Genomic DNA, 18,634 nt, shown 5'->3' with positions numbered 1-18,634 from the left:
GATCCGTGAGCTACAAGGCGCCCTGGCTGATGAAGCGTCGAGGAAAGTTAGGCAGACATCTGGGTTCAGCAGCAGGGCTAGAGGCCCTGGCACCCTGCTCTGCCCGATGAAATCCTAAGCTCTCAGTATAGAATCATAGAATCATAGAATCATAGAATCATAGAATCATAGAGTTGGAAGAGACCACAAGGGCCATCGAGTCCAACCCCCTGCCAAGCAGGAAACACCATCAGAGCACTCCTGACATATGGTTGTCAAGCCTCTGCTTAAAGACCTCCAAAGAAGGAGACTCCACCACACTCCTTGGCAGCAAATTCCACTGTCGAACAGCTCTTACTGTCAGGAAGTTCTTCCTAATGTTTAGGTGGAATCTTCTTTCTTGTAGTTTGTATCCATTGCTCCGTGTCCGCTTCTCTGGAGCAGCAGAAAACAACCTTTCTCCCTCCTCTATGTGACATCCTTTTATATATTTGAACATGGCTATCATATCCCCCCTTAACCTCCTCTTCTCCAGGCTAAACATGCCCAGCTCCCTTAGCCGTTCCTCATAAGGCATCGTTTCCAGGCCTTTGACCATTTTGGTTGCCCTCCTCTGGACACGTTCCAGTAAGGCAACGTTCTGCCTTGCCTACATTGCACGCAGCACTGTTTCTCTTCAGCGGCAGCCCAGCTTCCCCCCAAAAACTAAGTTATTCGCCATGGTGAGAATATGGAACTTGCATACTTTGCACAATTAATTAGGTAACTTACACTGTCCTTAAGTTATTCCACTCCAGTAATCTGAATGCAAAATCACAATGCAAATGGTGTGTGTGTTAATCAGTCACATATTGTTTGCAGACTGAAAACAACAACAACCACAATGACTGTGAATACCAATCAAATTCTCTTAGTGTTGGAAGGGATCCCAATGGTCATCTAGTCCAACCCCCTGCAATGCAGGAATCTCAGCTCAAGCATCCCCAACACTGTTGAAACTAGGATCCCTTTTGCCTGTTACTTTCTGCATATTTGGGTTTCTGCTAATTGCTATGGATTTTTACAGATCCTGCTGGTTTCTTCCTCTTTTAGGCTTTTCTAGGTTTCTATGTCTGTCTGTCTGTCTGTCTATCGGATGTGTTTTTGATTGATGTCTATAAGATGGTGTTAGTTACCATATGCTCCTCTGCAAGGTGTGTGGGAGCTATAAACATGTTAAAAAATGTATGATTATTGGGGGATCAGAGCGGGAAGAGGTAGACAACCAGTGTAATAGAAGCAGAAACAGCATTGCCACTTTATATTTTACTGTATTTTTTGTTTCTATGGAAGCCGCCCAGAGTGGCTGGGGAAACCCAGCCAGATGGGCGGGGTACAAATAATAAATTATTATTATTATTATTATTATTATTAGGGGTGGGGCTTCCGTTTGCAGGATGCAGAAGTTCCACAGGTGCAGACTCCTCTACCAACTACAGATCGAGAAGGGCAGCACCTGTTGGCTGGCATCCTGTTTCAGGGCTTATAAAACTGCACTAAAAAAAAAAAAAAAAAAAAGGAACAGGCCTATTACCTTGCAATTTGCCGTCTTAAATTTATGGTGAAACAGAGACAATAAAAGGGTCTGAGTGCCATCTGCTGGGCATATTCAGAACTGGCCACACAAATCAGAAAACTCCTTTTTGCTTTCTTGGTAACTTCTGCATCCAAAAACATTTAAAAGTTATATTATAAACAGAACCAGTATTTCTGCGGAGACTTAGTACTATTAAGCAGTATAAAGGAGTCAGTAATTGCTTTCATGAACTTGCTTCTCGAGGTGCAGTTTGCAAGAACCTCTTTTGTGTCTGGTCCAGCCCATAGTTTAGTCCAGCATCCTGCTTCTGGCAGAGGTCAGTCAAAAGTTGAAGGTTTTGTTGCTGACTATTAGAGCCCCATAGCAATTGGGGACCAGGAGACCTAACTGGCTGCCCCCTCCAGTGTAGATGAAGCCAGGCCACCAGATCTTCCAAGAACATGGAAGTGTGCTTGAGATCTTTTGATGACAATATGCAATGGGCTTTTTCAGCGGCGGTAAAATGACCTCAGATGTTTAAGTCCTGTCAAAGACAACTATGGGGTTGCAGCACTCATCCCGTTTTGGGTCGAGGGAACCGGTGTTTATCCACAGCTTTCCGGGTCATGTGGCCAGCAGGACTAAACTGCTTCTAGCGTAACGGGACACCGTTATGGAAACCAGAGCGCACAGAAACGCCGTTTACCTTCCTGCCGCAGTGGTACCTATTTATCTACTTGTGCTGGTGTGCTTTTGAACTGCTAGGTTGGCAGGAGCTGGGACAGAGCAATGGGAGCTCATCCTGTCACAGGGATTCGAACCGCCGACCTTCTGATTGGCAAGCCCAAGAGGCTCAGTGGTTTAGACCACAGCGCCACTGGCATCTTTGCAATGCCCTGTACAAAAACCTCTTGCAGTGGCCTATCTCAGCCAGCGCCCTTTTCTCACGGTGGCCAACCAGATGCCTGTGGGAAACCCGCAAGTGAGATTTAAGCTCAGGAGCACTTTTTCCACCTTTGGCTTCCAGCAACTAGTATTCAGAAGCATTGCTCCATCCAAGCATGGAGGGAGGGCATAGCCATTGTGGCTGGTAACACTCCGTAGCCTCATCCTCCACGAATCTGCGCAGTCCTCTTTTAAAACCCTCAAAGTTGGTGGCCATCGCTGCCTCCTGTGGCAGAGAGTTCCACAGTTTAACTATTCACTGTGTGAAGAAATGCTTTCTTTTATCTGTCCTGAATCTTCCAACGTTTGGTTTCAGTGGATGTCCCTGAGTTCTAGAGACATGAGAGAGGGAGAGAAACTGTTCTCTATCTCTTTTCTCTATGCTGTGCATATATCTTTTTACAAGTTTTAAACACCCCTTAAAGACATATATCTATCCATGCTCTGATTTAGACACAAGAATATATAGATGTTCCATGCTTTTTCAGCACTGGTCAGTTTTATTGATTTATTTGTGTGGTTTCAATCTGTTTTTATTTAGCGCTATAAAAGCTTCTTTGGGTGTTGTTGTTGTATTTTATGAACTCTCATTGAACCCCCCTCTCTCCATTATATCTTAGGCAAACAGCCTTCTTTTTGTATTAAGCAGTATATACATTTTATAAATAAATCAGCCTTCTGTAGGGATATGAAGGGAACAGCCATCACCATCTCTGGTTTCTCACAAGTCTTCCTTTCTTTAGAGTTGGGCAGTTTGTAGCCTGGTAGCACTTGAGGCTGAGGTCTCATTTTACATGTCCCCCTGCTATTTTTGGTGTGGTTTCAGAACTATTGGAAGGGGAAATATTTTATTTCATTTCAAAACTCCCCCTCCCCCTGGTTGTATGGAAACACATTCACATTTCCAGCTATCTGAGAGCAAATGAGCATGTAGAAATTGGTATGGGGTTTTTTTGTTTTTTGGGGGGGGGCATACTAAAGTCAGAAAGGAATTGCTTTCATTATTACTTATTTATTATCTGTTAAATTTGGATACTACTCTATGCCTGCAGATGCCAGCCTGTGCTTTGTATGCAGAAAACCCCAATTTCAGTCCTCAGCATCTCTAGGTAGGGCTAAGAGAGACCTTTGTCTGAATCCCTGGAGAGCATTTTGCAAATCAGTGTAGACAAACCCAGTGGTAGAAGGTAGCTCCTTAGCTTTCTCACCCCAGTGGGACTGACTTCTGAACAGATCAGCACAGGACTATGATTCCTAATCTTATATGAGCCAAGGTGAAAGGGCAGCTTTGTCTCTGGCTCCACTTATCATTGGCTCTGGCTCCACCCAGTACCTTCAGGGGGGGAAATGTTTCTCCACCCCTACCTTAAAGGAGAACCAAAAGGCAGTTCAGAGGCAGTGAGAGCTGGACCATCAAGAAGGCTGATCGCCGAAGAATTGATGCTTTTGAATTATGGTGCTGGAGGAGACTCTTGAGAGTCCCATGGACTGCAAGAAGATCAAACTTATCCATTCTGAAGGAAATCAGCCCTGAGTGCTCACTGGAAGGACACATCCTGAAGCTGAGGCTCCAATACTTTGGTGACATCATGAGAAGAGAAGACTCCCTGGAAAAGACCCTGATGTTGGGAAAGATGGAGGGCACAAGGAGAAGGGGACGACAGAGGACGAGATGGTTGGACAGTGTTCTCGAAGCTACAAACATGAGTTTGACCAAAGTGTGGGAGGCAGTGGAAGACAGGAGTGCCTGGCGTGCTCTGGTCCATGGGGTCAGGAAGAGTCAGACACAACTAAACAACAACCACAACAATGCCACTGAATACAAGTCACTTTGGTTTAACAATGGGAGAGACAAGTTCCTTTTCTGCCCTCTGGGCTTCCCAGAAGCATGTTTGCGCTATTGTGGGGAAACCCAGATTTGATCCACCGTGAGCTCTCAAGTTCTTACATCAAGATTGCTTACATCACCTGTTGTGAAAAATTGCAGAAATGTCTGAAGCACATTTACCTTGAAGTAAGCCACATTATTTTAATGAGGCTTACTCTCGGGTAGGGACGCGGGTGGCGCTGTGGGTCAAACCTCAGTGCCTAGGACTTGCCGATCGCATGGTCAGCGGTTCGAATCCCCGCGGCGGGGTGCGCTCCCGTCGTTCGGTCCCAGCTCCTGCCCACCTAGAGGTTCGAAAGCACCTCCGGGTGCAAGTAGATAAATAGGGACCGCTTACCAGAGGGAAGGTAAACGGCGTTCCGTGTGCTGCGCTGGCTCGCCAGATGCAGTTTGCCACGCTGGCCACGTGACCCGGAAGTGTCTGTGGACAGCGCTGGTTCCTGGCCTATAGAGTGAGATGAGTGCACAACCCTAGAGTCTGGCAAGACTGGCCCGTATGGGCAGGAGTACCTTTACCTTTTTTTTACTCTCAGGTAACTGGGAATAGGATTGCAGACCTAACCTACTCTCTTAAACAGTGCTTTGGGGGGGGGGCAGGGGTACACATACCCCTAAACATTTTGTGACGCTAAGCCTGGCCTCATTGAGAGGCGGTATTTCAATATGAGTAGGAAAATGAGAGTAACTCTAAACATTTTTTTTAAAGAAAAAAACACTCACTGCTCTTAAATAAAATAAAATAATGGCTACTGCATTTATGAAAGCCATAAGCATTTCAACGGCCCAAACAGTGACATTTTAATAAATGCTGTAATGCATTTTAATAGATGCTGTAATCTTTATTTTAAGTCATTGATACTGTATGGTGTTTCCAGTTAAACTCCTCTTGTTCTATAGTAAATCTCTCGCAGTTGTAATCTGCTAATAGAGGTGAAAATTAGTAATAATAATAATAATAATAATAATAATAATAATAATAATTTTTATTACAACCAAAGTTAATTTTTGCCAGAGATTTTAAAATAATACTGATTTTAGGCATGTGGTAAAACAAAAGACACCTTTGAAAACCAAAAATAAGACAAGGGTCTTGTGGTCTGCCATTAGAAACATGCTGCTCTTACTGCAACCTGTACAACAGACTTTTAAATTGGTGATTTATTATGTGTAACAACGATAAAATGCATAGCATTGGGTATGCCTGGTGTTTGTTTTTTTCTGGCAATATAAGTGGTCTGTTTGTTTAGGGTATTTGCATAGTGCTTAATTACTGAAATCTCTAAACGGTGTGTGTAAAAATTACAACAGCACACCATGAATAAAAACCAATTAAAGCTAATCATAAAAACAGAAAGCTTCCTTAAAATGCCTGCTGGAAAACTGCTTTTTGTTAGGTACCTGAGGTTCAACAGGGTAGGTGGGCCTGTCTAATCTCTGCTGGGATGGAGTTCCACAGAATCCAGCCCATAATACTGACTGCACAACTCCTGGTGAGATTCCTGCATGGCAGGGGGTTGGACTAGATTACTCTCAGGGCCCAACTCTACAGTTCTATGATTTTTGGGGGATATGATCTGTGCATCTGAGCCATGGGAGACCACTAGCACAGTCTCCCCCAAACATATCAGTGATTAGGTGGGGATATTCTTGCATTGTAGAGAGTTAGACTAGATTACCCTTGTGGACCCTTCCAATTCTACCAGTCTATGATTCTACATGAAGCATCAGGCATCCCTTAAGCTATTCTGGATTCAAGTGTTAAGGGCCTTGTAAATTCATACCTGAATGGTAATAGTAATAGTAATAGTAATTTATTATTTGGTTTATCTCTTTGACATCTGATGGGAGGGCGTTCCACAGGGCGGGCGCCACCACCGAGAAGGCCCTCTGCCTGGTTCCCTGTAGCTTAGCTTCTTGCAGTGAGGGAACCGCCAGAAGGCCCTCAGTGCTGGACCTCAGTGTCTGGGCAAAACGATGGGGGTGGAGATGCTCCTTCGGGTAAACTGGGCCAATATTGATACTGGCTTGTTAACTGGGTATGTTTAGTTTGGGAAAGAGGAGACTGAGAGGAGTTTTGAGTGACATCTTCAAATATCTCAAGGGCTGTCACATGGAAGATGGAGCAAGCTTGTTTTCTCCTGCTCTAGAGGGTAGGACTCGAACCAATGGCTTCAAGTTACAAGAAAGGCTATTCTGACTAAACTTTCTGACAGCAAGAGCTGTTAGACAGTGGAATGGTCTCCCTTAGGAGGTTATGGACTCTCCTTCTCTGGAGGTTTTAAAGCAGAGATTGGATGGCCATCTCTCGTGGATACTTTAGCTGAGATTCCTGCATTGCAGGGGGTTGGACTAGATGACCCTGGGGTCCCTTCCAGCTCTACAATTCTATGATTCTATGAACATTTGAGCAGCCTGTGCAAGCTTTTAAGCACCATTGCTAAGTGCTGGCGATCACTTGTCCCCACCAGCAGTCTAGCTGAAGCATCATGATGTTGAAACTACGAGTGATGTGACCCCATACATTTCTACTCAGACATAATCCTCACTGAGTTCAATGGGTCTTATTCCCAGGTGAATGGGCATAGAATTCTTCGCATTAATGTTCACATGGGCCTTCCCCCATATCTGTTCAAAGCCCTTCACATGATTTTAATGGAGCAGGCCTATTTCAGTCCCATATTGCAACTGGAGGACTGAGGTTGGGAGATGAATAGGTTGTATACGAGGTGAGTTTGGAACAGGTGAGTTTGTGCCACAGCTGAGTCTCAGAGTCTGCTTCTAGATGACCTGTTAATAGATCACTCATCCTGATTTACAGTGGTACCTCGGGTTACAGACTCTTCAGGTTACAGACGCTTCAGGTTACAGACTCCGCTAACCCAGAAATAGTACTTCGGGTTAAGAACTTTGCTACAGGATGAGAACAGAAATCGTGTGCCGCCGGTGGCGGTGGCAGCGGGAGGCCCCATTAGCTAAAGTGGTGCCTCAGGTTAAGAACAGTTTTAGGTTAAGAACGGACCTCCAGAACGAATCAAGTTCTTAACCCGAGGTACCACTGTATTTGCAAAAGGTTTGTGCAGAGGTTAGATAATGGCAGCTGTTTACTAAGTATCCATTCTGATTTGTTCCCAATGAGGTTTTTTATGACATTACATCAAGAAAACGATTACCCCACGCTTCCTAGTGCATTTCCCCAGTACTTTCCTTACAGCAAAAAGTCTGGCTTTGTGAGGAAGTGGCTTTCTTGCAAAAGGGCACCAAAATCAACCTGAATCTGCCAGTATGTGTTTGTATCCCACCTGAAAACAGCAGCTATCAGGAAGCATCCTTTCCTTCTTGGCACCCTTCCTTACAAATGAACTGAACGTGGTGCTAATATCAATCTATACCCATACAACCACCTACACCCATGCAACTAATCAGCCAAAATGGCTCAATCATCTAAGACGGTTGGCATCCGTCTGTCTCGAGAGACAATGGAGTGTGCCCCCAGAAAGTCAAACCACTGGAGAATCACGGCGCCTGCTGTGGCTGCAGAGATCGGTCTCCTAATGTATCCAAGGCATCATTAACAGAACTGTACCAAACCTTCCAACTGATAAGCTTCCAGAAAAATTTGGTGTGTCCTCTCGCAGCAAACCGGTGTCTGGGGATGTCTCTTTCTCCCCTTGCCCCTCCACGTCTGGTGAAGAAGAGTCTCTGAATTTTCCTTCAACTGTCTGGACTTTTCCGCTGTTCCCCTTGTAAATCGAGCACCAGTTTCTTTTGAGCAGAGAGACTCATCTTTCAGACGAAGGAGAGGCTGCTGCTGCTGCTTCCGAGTTCCACCAGACAAATCCTTCTAATTCTTCTTCTTTTTCCCTCTTCCTGGGAGTTGCTGCCGGGGAGCCAGGGACACATATTTCCTCCTCCTTCTTCTTCCTGGAATCTTTTCTCGGTAACATGCTGAAGGCTTCTGAAGCAAGGTCCCAGTTTCCCCCCTTTCCACAATGACTATGTATTGCAGCAAGCCACTGGCTTTTTACCAAATCGGGAGCTGCAGTATTTTTCTTCCGATGGCATAATTTTCAGCCCACTTGAGCTAGCATGACAATCTTATGCGATTATTACGAGTAGGCGGTATGCATCCTTTTACATGCTAATGCGTTCACACCTGCTATTCCACCTTCATTTCCATTTTCTGTTCGGCGTAGAGGAGGGGGGGTGTGATACATTTTTAAAAAATTAATTCCCACCCCCCACCCCCACTGGAAGGGGGAAGCCCTGACACTTCATGACTGATGCTGCAGCGTTGATTCATCTACGAGGAAGGGGATGGTTGAATTGGGGGCACAGGTGGCGAGGCGTCTAGGATGCTGCTTCTGACCAGCAGTCGGAAGAGAGGGAGAGTGAAGCTGTTGAACTGAATGTGTTGCTTTTCCATGTGCGGGCTTAGCTGCTTGTTTTTGTTCCTCCGGCTGGCTGCTCCCACTGCAGCCCTCAAGGAATGTGCCGTATTGTTAACTCTTCTGACAGCGTTACACCAATGATTTGCCACTGCAAAGTTGCCTGCACCAACAACACTTTGTCGTTGATGTTTGGATGCAAGGTAAGATATGCTTGATGCTGCTCTGTGCATTTCCTAACTGGGCTATTGGTGAATAGGAGCTACAGACAGGGGTTTTGGTTAATGCCGAGAGAGTTGCTTGTATAGATGTGACTGTGGGAGAGAGGAGTTTATTGATATCTGTACAGTGTTTTTGCTTTTTTTAAAATAAAATAAACCTGTATGCAGGGGGTGGCTGGGGGAGATCATTAGCCCAGAGACCTAGGACTCTATATAGGGTGTGTATCGTTTCTATCTTGGATGTGGCTGCATACTTGATTAAGAAACTGAAGGTTGCTTCATCAGTGCACAGCTATTTCTGTGCACTGAGTTTGACATCGACGCTTGTGTGCCTTAAAAACCCCTGAAGTAGCAGGAATGGACCTACTTGTCTGTCCTGATTAATCGCTGTTGCTTGTAATTAGACCAGAGAAGCCACAGAGTGCAATATTGCATTTTTGGTTATTAAAAAAAATACACAATCAAATCAGTGGAATAAGTTCATACAGGATCCCTGCTGCCGCCCCCCCAAAAAAGTATGCAAAAGATGGAGAGAAAATAGTATAATTGAGAATAATTTCGACAGTTTGAACTTAACATGTAGATGTTCTTTCTGGAGGTGGAACACTCTTTCCTAGATAAGGTCAGACTGAGGATACTGGAAGCAATTCTGCCCTCCTGAGTTTTCTATAAGGGATGAGCCCATGCTGTTAACAAAAAAGAAAGGTGCATTTTAGGCAGCATTTGGACAAGGTAGAGCTCTGCTTTTCATCTCTTAGCACTCACCTGTAACAGAACTTTCACTTATTCATAATGGGGCAGAATCCACTTCCATCCCTCATTCATATAGTTGGTTGGGGAGTCATTGTTTACCTGTTCCTTAAAAAAACAAGAACAAAGCCCACCTGTCATACATTTGAAATACAGCAGTGATGGGGAGCGGGTTCCGCGCTGGAAAGAATTCAGAGCTGTCAATAGTAGAGTTCATTACAGCTACAGATACATTAACGAGATGGCTGAATAAAGGTGAATTGGTTCTTCACGTGGGTAGGCTATGTTTTAATACTTACAAGCAGTGTAGTGACAAAATAATCGTATACCAAAGCTTGAAACAGAAATAATACTAAGGGCTAAAATAATACTAAGGGCTAATAACTGTGAATAGTGTGTTGGGGGGAGGGTGGGGGGGGGAGGGGGAGGGAGGAGACAATAGCCAAAGAAAACTTTTCAGGTTGAGAGAGACACTTGAGCACATATATAGAATGACACTTTAGCACAGCTAGAGCACTACTTCTGAATATTCGTAGCAATACCTCTGAAACCTTTACAACAACCCAGTAAGGTAGGGCACTCGTCTTGTCCCTTGAATGTTAATAGGAGAACATACAAGGGTTGGTTAAGGCTGCTTGATGAATGTGTGGCTTGAGACTGGTTTGCAAAACTTCACCTCCTTTCCCCCAACGCTTTTCAAAGAGTGGTCATGTGCAATGCGACCCAAACTTTCGTTTACTTAGATCTGTATCTTGCATTTCCTCTAAGGAGCTCAGGTTAGCAGGTGTGATTTAAACCCCTACTCAGTTTAACTGCAGAACAACACAGCGCTTGTCAGGTAGGTTAGGCTGAGAGATTGTGACTGGCTCAACATCACGCAGTGAGCTACTGTAGGGACTTGAATCCCAAACTTTCCGGCAGTGGTGCTGTGAGGCCAGGACTTTGGGGAGTGCTGTGGCTGAGTGGCAGAGCATCTGCTTTCCATGTTCAATCTCTGGCATGTCTAGGTAGCGCTCGGAGGGACCCCTGCCTGAAACCCCAGAGAGCCCCTGCCAGTCAGTGTAGACAGTTCTGAACTAGGTGGGCCAATGGTCTGACTCAGTATAAAGCAGCTTCCTTTGTTTTTATACATACATTCTATGCCTTGCATGCAGAAGGTCCCAGATTCATCCCCCAGCATCCTAGGTTAGGGGAAACCCTTGTCTGAAATGCTGCAGAGCTTCTGCCAGCCGTGTATGCAATATTGAGCTCAATGGGCCAATGGTCTGCTTCAATACAAGGCGTATTCTTAGATTCTTTAGTTAGGGCCCCATTCAGAACATTGAGCAGGAGGGCTTCCTTGTGCTGAAGCCCTGGCTTATCACATTGTGGAGTAATGTGCATTAACATCAACAGAGCTCTACCGTTGGCCCCACCAGCAACAACACCACGCAAATCCAGAGTCTAAAATTATCTAAGCTGCCCTACCGCTTCCTAGTCCTACTCTAACACACTCTGAAGCATGCTAACTTCTTAACATCTTATCTAAGTTTCAAGAAGATTTCTACTGTTTATTGTATTGGGACAACCATATGATCTTCCTGGAGATTATGCTACATCATGATCCCTTGTTTTGAAAGCGTTTGCTGGGTGTCATGCTTCGTAACTGATGGAATGGGTTTTCCATTTGCTTCCCCCCTTCTGAAAAGTAGAAAAATGGAGCCACAAAAACCTCAGGTGGCTAATTCCTCCCCTGTCAGAGTGTCTGGCTCCTGAGTCCTTTCCTCCTAGAGGGGTCATTCTCTCTGAAATATCCGGAATTTGTCTGGGCTGAAACAGTTGGGAGAGTCCTAAAAGTTACCTAGCTGTACCATTGCTTCTCGTACTGTGACCCACCATGAAACAATGACTCTCAAGTGGCATAGGGATTCTTAACATCTTATCTTATATTCAACAGAAGAGCAAAAGAATAGGAAGAGCCTGCTAGATCAGGCCAGTGGACCATCTAGTCTAGCATTCTCACAGTGGCCACCCAGATGCCTTTGGGAAACCCTCAGGAAGGACTTGAGCTCAAGAGCAACTCTCTACTCCAGCAGTTTCCAGGAACTGGTACTTAGAAGCATATTGCCACCAAACACAGGCAAAACATTGCCATCATGGCTAGTAGACACTGATAGCCTTGTCCTCCATGAATTTGTCCAATCCTTTTTTCAAAAGCCATCCAAGTTGTTGGCCATCACTGCTTCTTCTCAAACAGATCCCATAGCTGTGTGAAGTGCTTTTTGTGTTTCCGTCCTGAATCTTCCATCATTGAGCTTCATCGGATGCCCGTAGTGTTATGAGAGAGGGAGGAATAATGTTTCTCTATCCACGTCCTCTACCCTATGCCCAGTTTTATGAACTTCCATCAAGTTGCCTCTTGTTGTTGTTGTTTAGTCGTTTAGTCGTGTCCGACTCTTCGTGACCCCATGGACCAGAGCACGCCAGGCACTCCTGTCTTCCACTGCCTCCCGCAGTTTGGTCAAACTCATGCTGGTAGCTTCGAGAACACTGTCCAACCATCTCGTCCTTTGTCGTCCCCTTCTCCTTGTGCCCTCAATCTTTCCCAACATCAGGGTCTTTTCCATGGAGTCCTCTCTTCTCATGAGGTGGCCAAAGTCTTGGAGCCTCAGCTTCACGATCTGTCCTTCCAGTGAGAACTCAGGGCTGATTTCCTTCAGAATGGATTGGTTTGATCTTCTTGCAGTCCATGGGACTCTCAAGAGTCTCCTCCAGCACCATAATTCAAAAGCATCCATTCTTCAGCGATTAGTCTTCTTTATGGTCCTGCTCTCACTTCCATACATCACTACTGGGAAAACCATAGCTTTAACTGTACGGACCTCTTACCCCTAACTAAAAATTCTCAAGTGCTGCAACTGTTGCTCATAGGGAAACCACTCCATCTCCTTGATCATTTCAGTAGCCAATTTCTGAACCCAATGGTTTCTCTTATTTGATTATTTCCCTCTCCTCATTTATCTCCCAACGTAAAGACTTCACCAGCTTTCTGAATTGCCGGAAGGTGTTTTAAGTCAGGTAGAGGCAACATGGTGCCCTCCAGCTTCACTGGACTACAGCTCCCAGCACCCCGGACTATTGGCTCTGCTAGCTGAGGCTGATGGGAGTTGGAGTCCAATCATAGCTTGCCGATACCACCCTTGGCTAACCCTTCTTTAAAGTAGGCCCTCTAATTTGTGTGCTGACACGGAAACATTGATCATTCTCATTTTATAAGAGCTATTAATATGTAACCTATGAAACCTACACATCTGCTGCTGAATATTAAAGGTAAACAAATGATTAGTCACTGGAAATTAAAAGCAAATCATTCTGGAAGAGATAGGCCAGTGTCTTGCGGTGCTGGTATCCAATTTGTATTCCCTGCCTGGAAGCTTGTGTCTTCTTTAAAAAAATAATTCTTGGATGCATCCTGCTACTCCCCTGGGTTTTCTGTTTTAATTGTGACTAAGCAAGAGATGGAAATGAATACCCTTTGAAAAGTTGTGCGTGCAGATTTCTAGGGATGTAGGAACTCACTGTGAAGCGTGATATGCCCGTTTTGGGGGGTGGGAACCTCACCCCTTGAAAGGCGGTCCTATAGTCCATGGATAGGGAAGCTGATGGGGACTCCATATGCTTTAGCTGAGATTCCTGCATTGCAGGGGGTTGGACTAGATGACCCTTGGGGCCCCTTCCGACTCGACAGCTCTGTGATTCTGTGATGTCACTGGACTCTGACTTCCCAGCCAACATGGCCAAATATTGAGGAATACAATACCATAATCTTTAATGTCATTGTCCCATACTGGAACAGCGAAATTGAAAAATCTACATAAGACATTCAAAAACCAACAAGCCTGCTATCCTGGCTATCCCAACCTGGTTAGCCCCCTAAAAACTCTGACAGCCCATTTTTAAATACAATACACTCCCATAGAGACTCCTTACACTGCATTTAAAACCAAAATCGCATTTGAATAGAAACTGTTTCTCGGGCGGCTAGTCCTAGTCTTTACAACCCTGTACCTGGCAGGAAGCTGAAAGAGATCATTTCCGGGGTGCGCACTATCCTGCGCTATCTCTGCACATGGAAGCATAGATTTGATCTAAGGTGGGAAGAGTTCACCCAATTATTCTCTCCGCACTGTTCACAACCCTGGACAGCATTGTTTTTCCCCTGACTGTGCAACTCCATCAACATCTGGAGCATAACCCATTCCCCTTCTCTGGTCCTTCACCTTCCTTAACCCTTTCTGCAGTCTCCAAAAGTTAGGCAGGAAATCCTCTCTTCCCCCCCACCTCCCTGCCAAATGACTGCAAAAGCAAGGGGCATTTGAGGGCGTATGCACAGCAGGACAGGGACCCCATGATCTTGCAAGGCTTCTAGGCCCCAGCCCTACCTACTGAGTGCGCCATAACTTTGCACGCCCAGATAATTCATGTCAGTTGCATGTCACCTCTCTCCTCTTGGTGATCCCCAGTTTCTTGGTGATCTTGCTGCCTGCACCATTGCCTTCTCACGCATACTCCTGCATGTTTGAGAGCATTTTTGCAAGAAATAAATTTTCAAGCTTGCAATTGGATGGTAGCTTGTTTCTAAAGCTAATTTCTCCCACCCCCACATACCCTTTCTCAAAGGAGCTCATGGTGACATGGATGATTATCTTTCCTCCTTCATTTTGTCCTCACAATACACTTGTGAGCTAAGGCTAGGATGAAACATTATAGAATCATAGAGTTGGAAGAGACCACAAGGGCCATCGAGTCCAACCCCCTGCCAAGCAGGAAACACCATCAGAGCACTCCTGACATATAGTTGTCAAGCCTCTGCTTAAAGACCTCCAAAGAAGGAGACTCCACCACACTCCTTGGCAGCAAATTCCACTGTTGAACAGCTCTTACTGTCAGGAAGTTCTTCCTAATGTTTAGGTGGAATCTTTTTCCTTGTAGTTTGGATCCATTGCTCCGTGTCCGCTTCTCTGGAGCAGCAGAAAACAACCTTTCTCCCTCCTCTCTGTGACATCATTTTATATATTTGAACATGGCTATCATATCATCCCTTAACCTCCTCTTCTCCAGGCTAAACATGCCCAGCTCCCTTAGCCGTTCCCCATAAGGCATCGTTTCCAGGCCTTTTGTTTGCTCGGAGGTTGCCCAGGGAGCTTCATGGCCAACTGGAGTCTCTCTTGATCCTAATCAGTCACTGTAACCGCTACACAGGGCTGGCCGAAGACATTTTGGCGCCTGAAGCAAACCACAAAATGGCCCTTCCCCACCAGGGAAGAAGGGGTGAGTGAAGAGCCACATCGGGAACAATACTGGGGGGGGGGGGGAACCAGCAGCACCTCCTATAATAATAATATAATAATCATAATTATTATTTATTATTTATACTCCGCCCATCTGGCTGGGTTTCTCCAGCCACTCTGGGTGGCTTCCAACAGAATATTAAAATACAATAACCTATTAAACATTAAAAGCTTCCCTAAACAGGCCTGCCTTCAGATGTCTTCTAAAAGTCTGGTAGTTGTTGTTCTCTTTGACATCTGGTGGGAGGGCGTTCCACAGGGCAGGTGCCACTACCGAGAAGGCCCTCTGCCTCGTTCCCTGTAACTTGGCTTCTCGCAGCGAAGGAACTGCCAGAATGCCCTTGGCACTTGACCGCAGTGTCCAGGCAGAATGATGGGGGTGGAGACGCTCCTTCAGGTATACTGGATTGAGGCTGTTTAGGGCTTTAAAGGTCAGCACCAACACTTTGAATTGTGCTTGGAAGCGTACTCGCCAAGAGGCAGCTTCAGAGGCAGCATGCGGGGGCATTGCCAAGGAGGCAGCGGATAAAGGCTTCCAAGAAATGTGCCACAGCTATAGCTGCCACCATGGGAGCAGCTAGGGGTGATATATTCCTTGGAAGGTGGATCTGCTGCCCCTGTGATTCCTGCTGCCTGAGGCAGTCACCTAAACTTGCCTCATGGGTGAGCCGGCCCTGCCACTATTCCACACCAGCTCTTCTTTCAGTGGCCTATGTGCCACTTCTAATTTGGTCTTCAGTGACATGCTTGTCTTACAGGCCCCTTGCCGCCTTGAGGTGGATCGCTTTGGCCCATGTACACGGATGGTTGAGGCTGCTCATTGGGGCATGTTCTTATAAGAAGGGTCACAAATGCTTCAGAGCAAGAAAAGAGTTATGAGTGTGTTTGCAAACGCAGCTGAAAACTTAGTCCAGGACCAGATCTTCCATGTAATGGAACGTTCTAGAAAACTTCCATCTGACCTCTGTCGCTTGTGGGTTGAATGGTTCTCATGTGGTTTTCGTTACACACCTGTGAATTCAGAATGCAGTGTGGCTGTGAGACTCATGTATGAAGACATCTGCGGCTTGCATAATGTTCAGCTGGAATTTGGTGCCTGCACCCTAATGGTCTTCACCCATAAGGCACTCTGGGAACTGTAGTTTCCCCATACTTCCTTAAGAACTGTTCAGACCAGGAGGATGGAGGCCCCCCCCCCATGCAATGCTGCATCACACCCTCACATCCTGCACGCAATGTCGCACAATGCCCTGAAGGTGCATGGGGACCCCTCAAAACATCCCCCCTTCAAAATAAAGATTAGTGGGCCATGGTGCCTCAGACCCCAGGAGCCGGTGCCCTTGGTTCAGAAAGTTAAACTTGTAGTGTTGATGTGCCCTATTGTTATTTCTGTATATTATTTTTGAAATGTTCCAAGCCCTAGTTCTCTGAGGGTTTGTTCCTTTTAATGTGAAGAGATTCCGCCTGCCCCATAGGTGTACAAAAATCACAGGGAGTGAGAATCCAGTTTGGATAATCCCTCAAGAAGGGGAGATAGAACCCAGCGCTTTCAAAATAAACAGCCTAACTTTACTCTTTTTTTAGCAATTCCTCTTCCAAGAAATAGTAATTTTAAATGTCAAGGAATGGTTCTCTGAATCTTTCCCCGCTGTGCCATGTTGTCACTTCGTGTGAGGGTGGTAGGAAGTGCCTCTTTTTCTTCTGTCCTTGTCTGATGACGCCTGGAGACTTGCTTATTTTTACACGTGAGTGGTCTCGCTTAACTCAGCCGAGGCCTCAGGGCTTGTCCCTAAAGATTTCAAGCTCCATTGATGTAAATGTCTCGTGCAGGCAACTCCTGAAGTTCCTACCCTATCTCCTACAACATCATCCGTCCTTAATTTCATCTGTATGCTCTGTTGATGAAGGAGAACATGATTTAGCCGGATAGTCCCATTTATATATTTCAAAGTTCTAATTCTGGTATCTTAAGTTCTTTTCAGTTTCTCGAAGGGCTTGTTGTTGTTGTTCAGTCGTTTAGTCGTGTCCGACTCTTCGTGACCCCATGGACCAGAGCACGCCAGGCACTCCTGTCTTCCACTGCCTCCTGCAGTTTGGTCAAACTCATGCTGGTAGCTTCAAGAACACCGTCCAACCATCCTCAGTAGCATGTTGGACGCCTTCCGACCTGAGAGGCTCATCTTCCAGTGTCATAACTTTTATATGCCTGTTGTCTTTCTCCATGGAGTTTTCTTGGCAGGGATACTGGATTGCCGGTTCCTGCTACAGGTGGATCATGTTTGGTCAAAACTCTCCACTATGACCTGTCCATCTTGGGTGGCCCTGCAATAACTCATAGCTTCTCTGAGTTATTCAAGCCCCTTCGCCACGGCAAGGCAGTGATCTTGAAGGGATTTCAACATAACAATTTATCCAAAAATACATCATCCACACACCCCCATTTTCCCCTCCCCCCCCAAAAGGGGAAAAAAACCTCCCCCCCCCCCCCCATATTTCCCTCAGCTCCTCTCTCTGGTTTAGCAACATATGTTATTTTCCGCATGTTACAAAACTGTACAGATCCTTAATTTATCTATCTAGATGTTGTCAATAAAAAGTTTGTGAATGTTTATTCAAAACCTGCCAAGGAGTCCAGTTCATTTTGTTGTTTCTTTAAGTACTTTGTAAAGTCACAGTTATGTCATGTAATTTGTGTGTCAGTTTTGCCAGTTCTGTGTAATCCATCAATTTCTCTTGCCACAGTTCTTTAGTCGGGATTTCCTCGTTCTTCCATCCTTGTGCTATTAAGACTCTTGCTGCCATTGCTTTTTATTTTTTTTATTGTGGTTTGATGTACTGTAGTTTTATGGGTAATATAATGTGGTTTTAATACACATATGTTCTCTGCCCTTCAGGCGAAGAGTGGTTTATAAGTGTCTATAACAAATAAAGGAATAAATAATTTTATTTACTGTATATCTTTACATGCAGAAGGTACCAGGCTAGGCTTAGAGTAGGGATATGAGAAGGCATCACTTTCCATTTTGCCCCTGAATTCATAGCATGCAGTGGTGTTTCTGTTCAGCTGCGGTTTGCCCTCCACCAAAAAAACCCCTCCACATAGAACCATAGAATTGTAGAGTTGGAAAGGGCCCCCCCAGAGTCATCTAGTCCAACGCACTGTAATGCAGGAATCCTGCACCCAGCACAAATTTTTCAGGAGCGGTTAATTTGGAGGAAGAGTGACCTGATTCCTGTTAGTAATTGTCCTTCACTGATTTCCTGTTGTGCATTTCGGACAGACTGTGTTTTTTAAATGGGTTTTATGTATCCTTATCTACCTGTTTCTGTTGTAAACCATCCTGTGTTCTGTTCAAAGGCTGGTATAGAAATAACCTAAATAAATAAGTAAAAAATGGCTGCCATTTCCTCTGTTGTGCCCCCCACATAGGTTGGTAACTGAGCGCTAGGCTTTGGTAACATTGAGATTAGATTGCTGAAATGTGCTCCATCTGGGACTTCCCTTGGGCTTGACCTGGTAGCTGCAGCTGGTCAGAAGGCCACAGCTTGGTTGTTGACTGGAGCACCATCTCAACACCATA

General features: G+C 45.4%; 1 protein-coding gene across 29 annotated transcripts in view; it reads left to right on the top strand.

Annotated features, from left to right (window-relative positions):
• Positions 1-18,634, top strand: part of DLG2 (discs large MAGUK scaffold protein 2) — a 901,255-nt gene that overhangs the window by 384,241 nt on the left and 498,380 nt on the right. For 2 of the 29 annotated variants that reach the window (XM_083436187.1, XM_083436184.1), the window contains exon 1: positions 8,235-8,955. The exons of 25 other annotated variants lie outside the window; for them this stretch is intronic. In XM_083436187.1, coding sequence (XP_083292313.1) covers positions 8,854-8,955 — 102 coding nt within the window. In that variant the 5' untranslated portion in view covers positions 8,235-8,853. Of the gene's footprint in view, positions 1-8,234; positions 8,956-18,634 lie in introns of those variants that run through there. 2 more of the 29 variants (XM_083436181.1, XM_083436194.1) reach the window with 2 other exon arrangements.

Source organism: Podarcis tiliguerta (genome assembly GCF_965153285.1).
Source record: "Podarcis tiliguerta genome assembly, chromosome: 4".
Lineage (NCBI taxonomy): Eukaryota > Metazoa > Chordata > Lepidosauria > Squamata > Lacertidae > Podarcis > Podarcis tiliguerta.
Note: the sequence above shows the minus strand (reverse complement) of the source record. Positions and strands in the feature narration are given on the sequence as shown.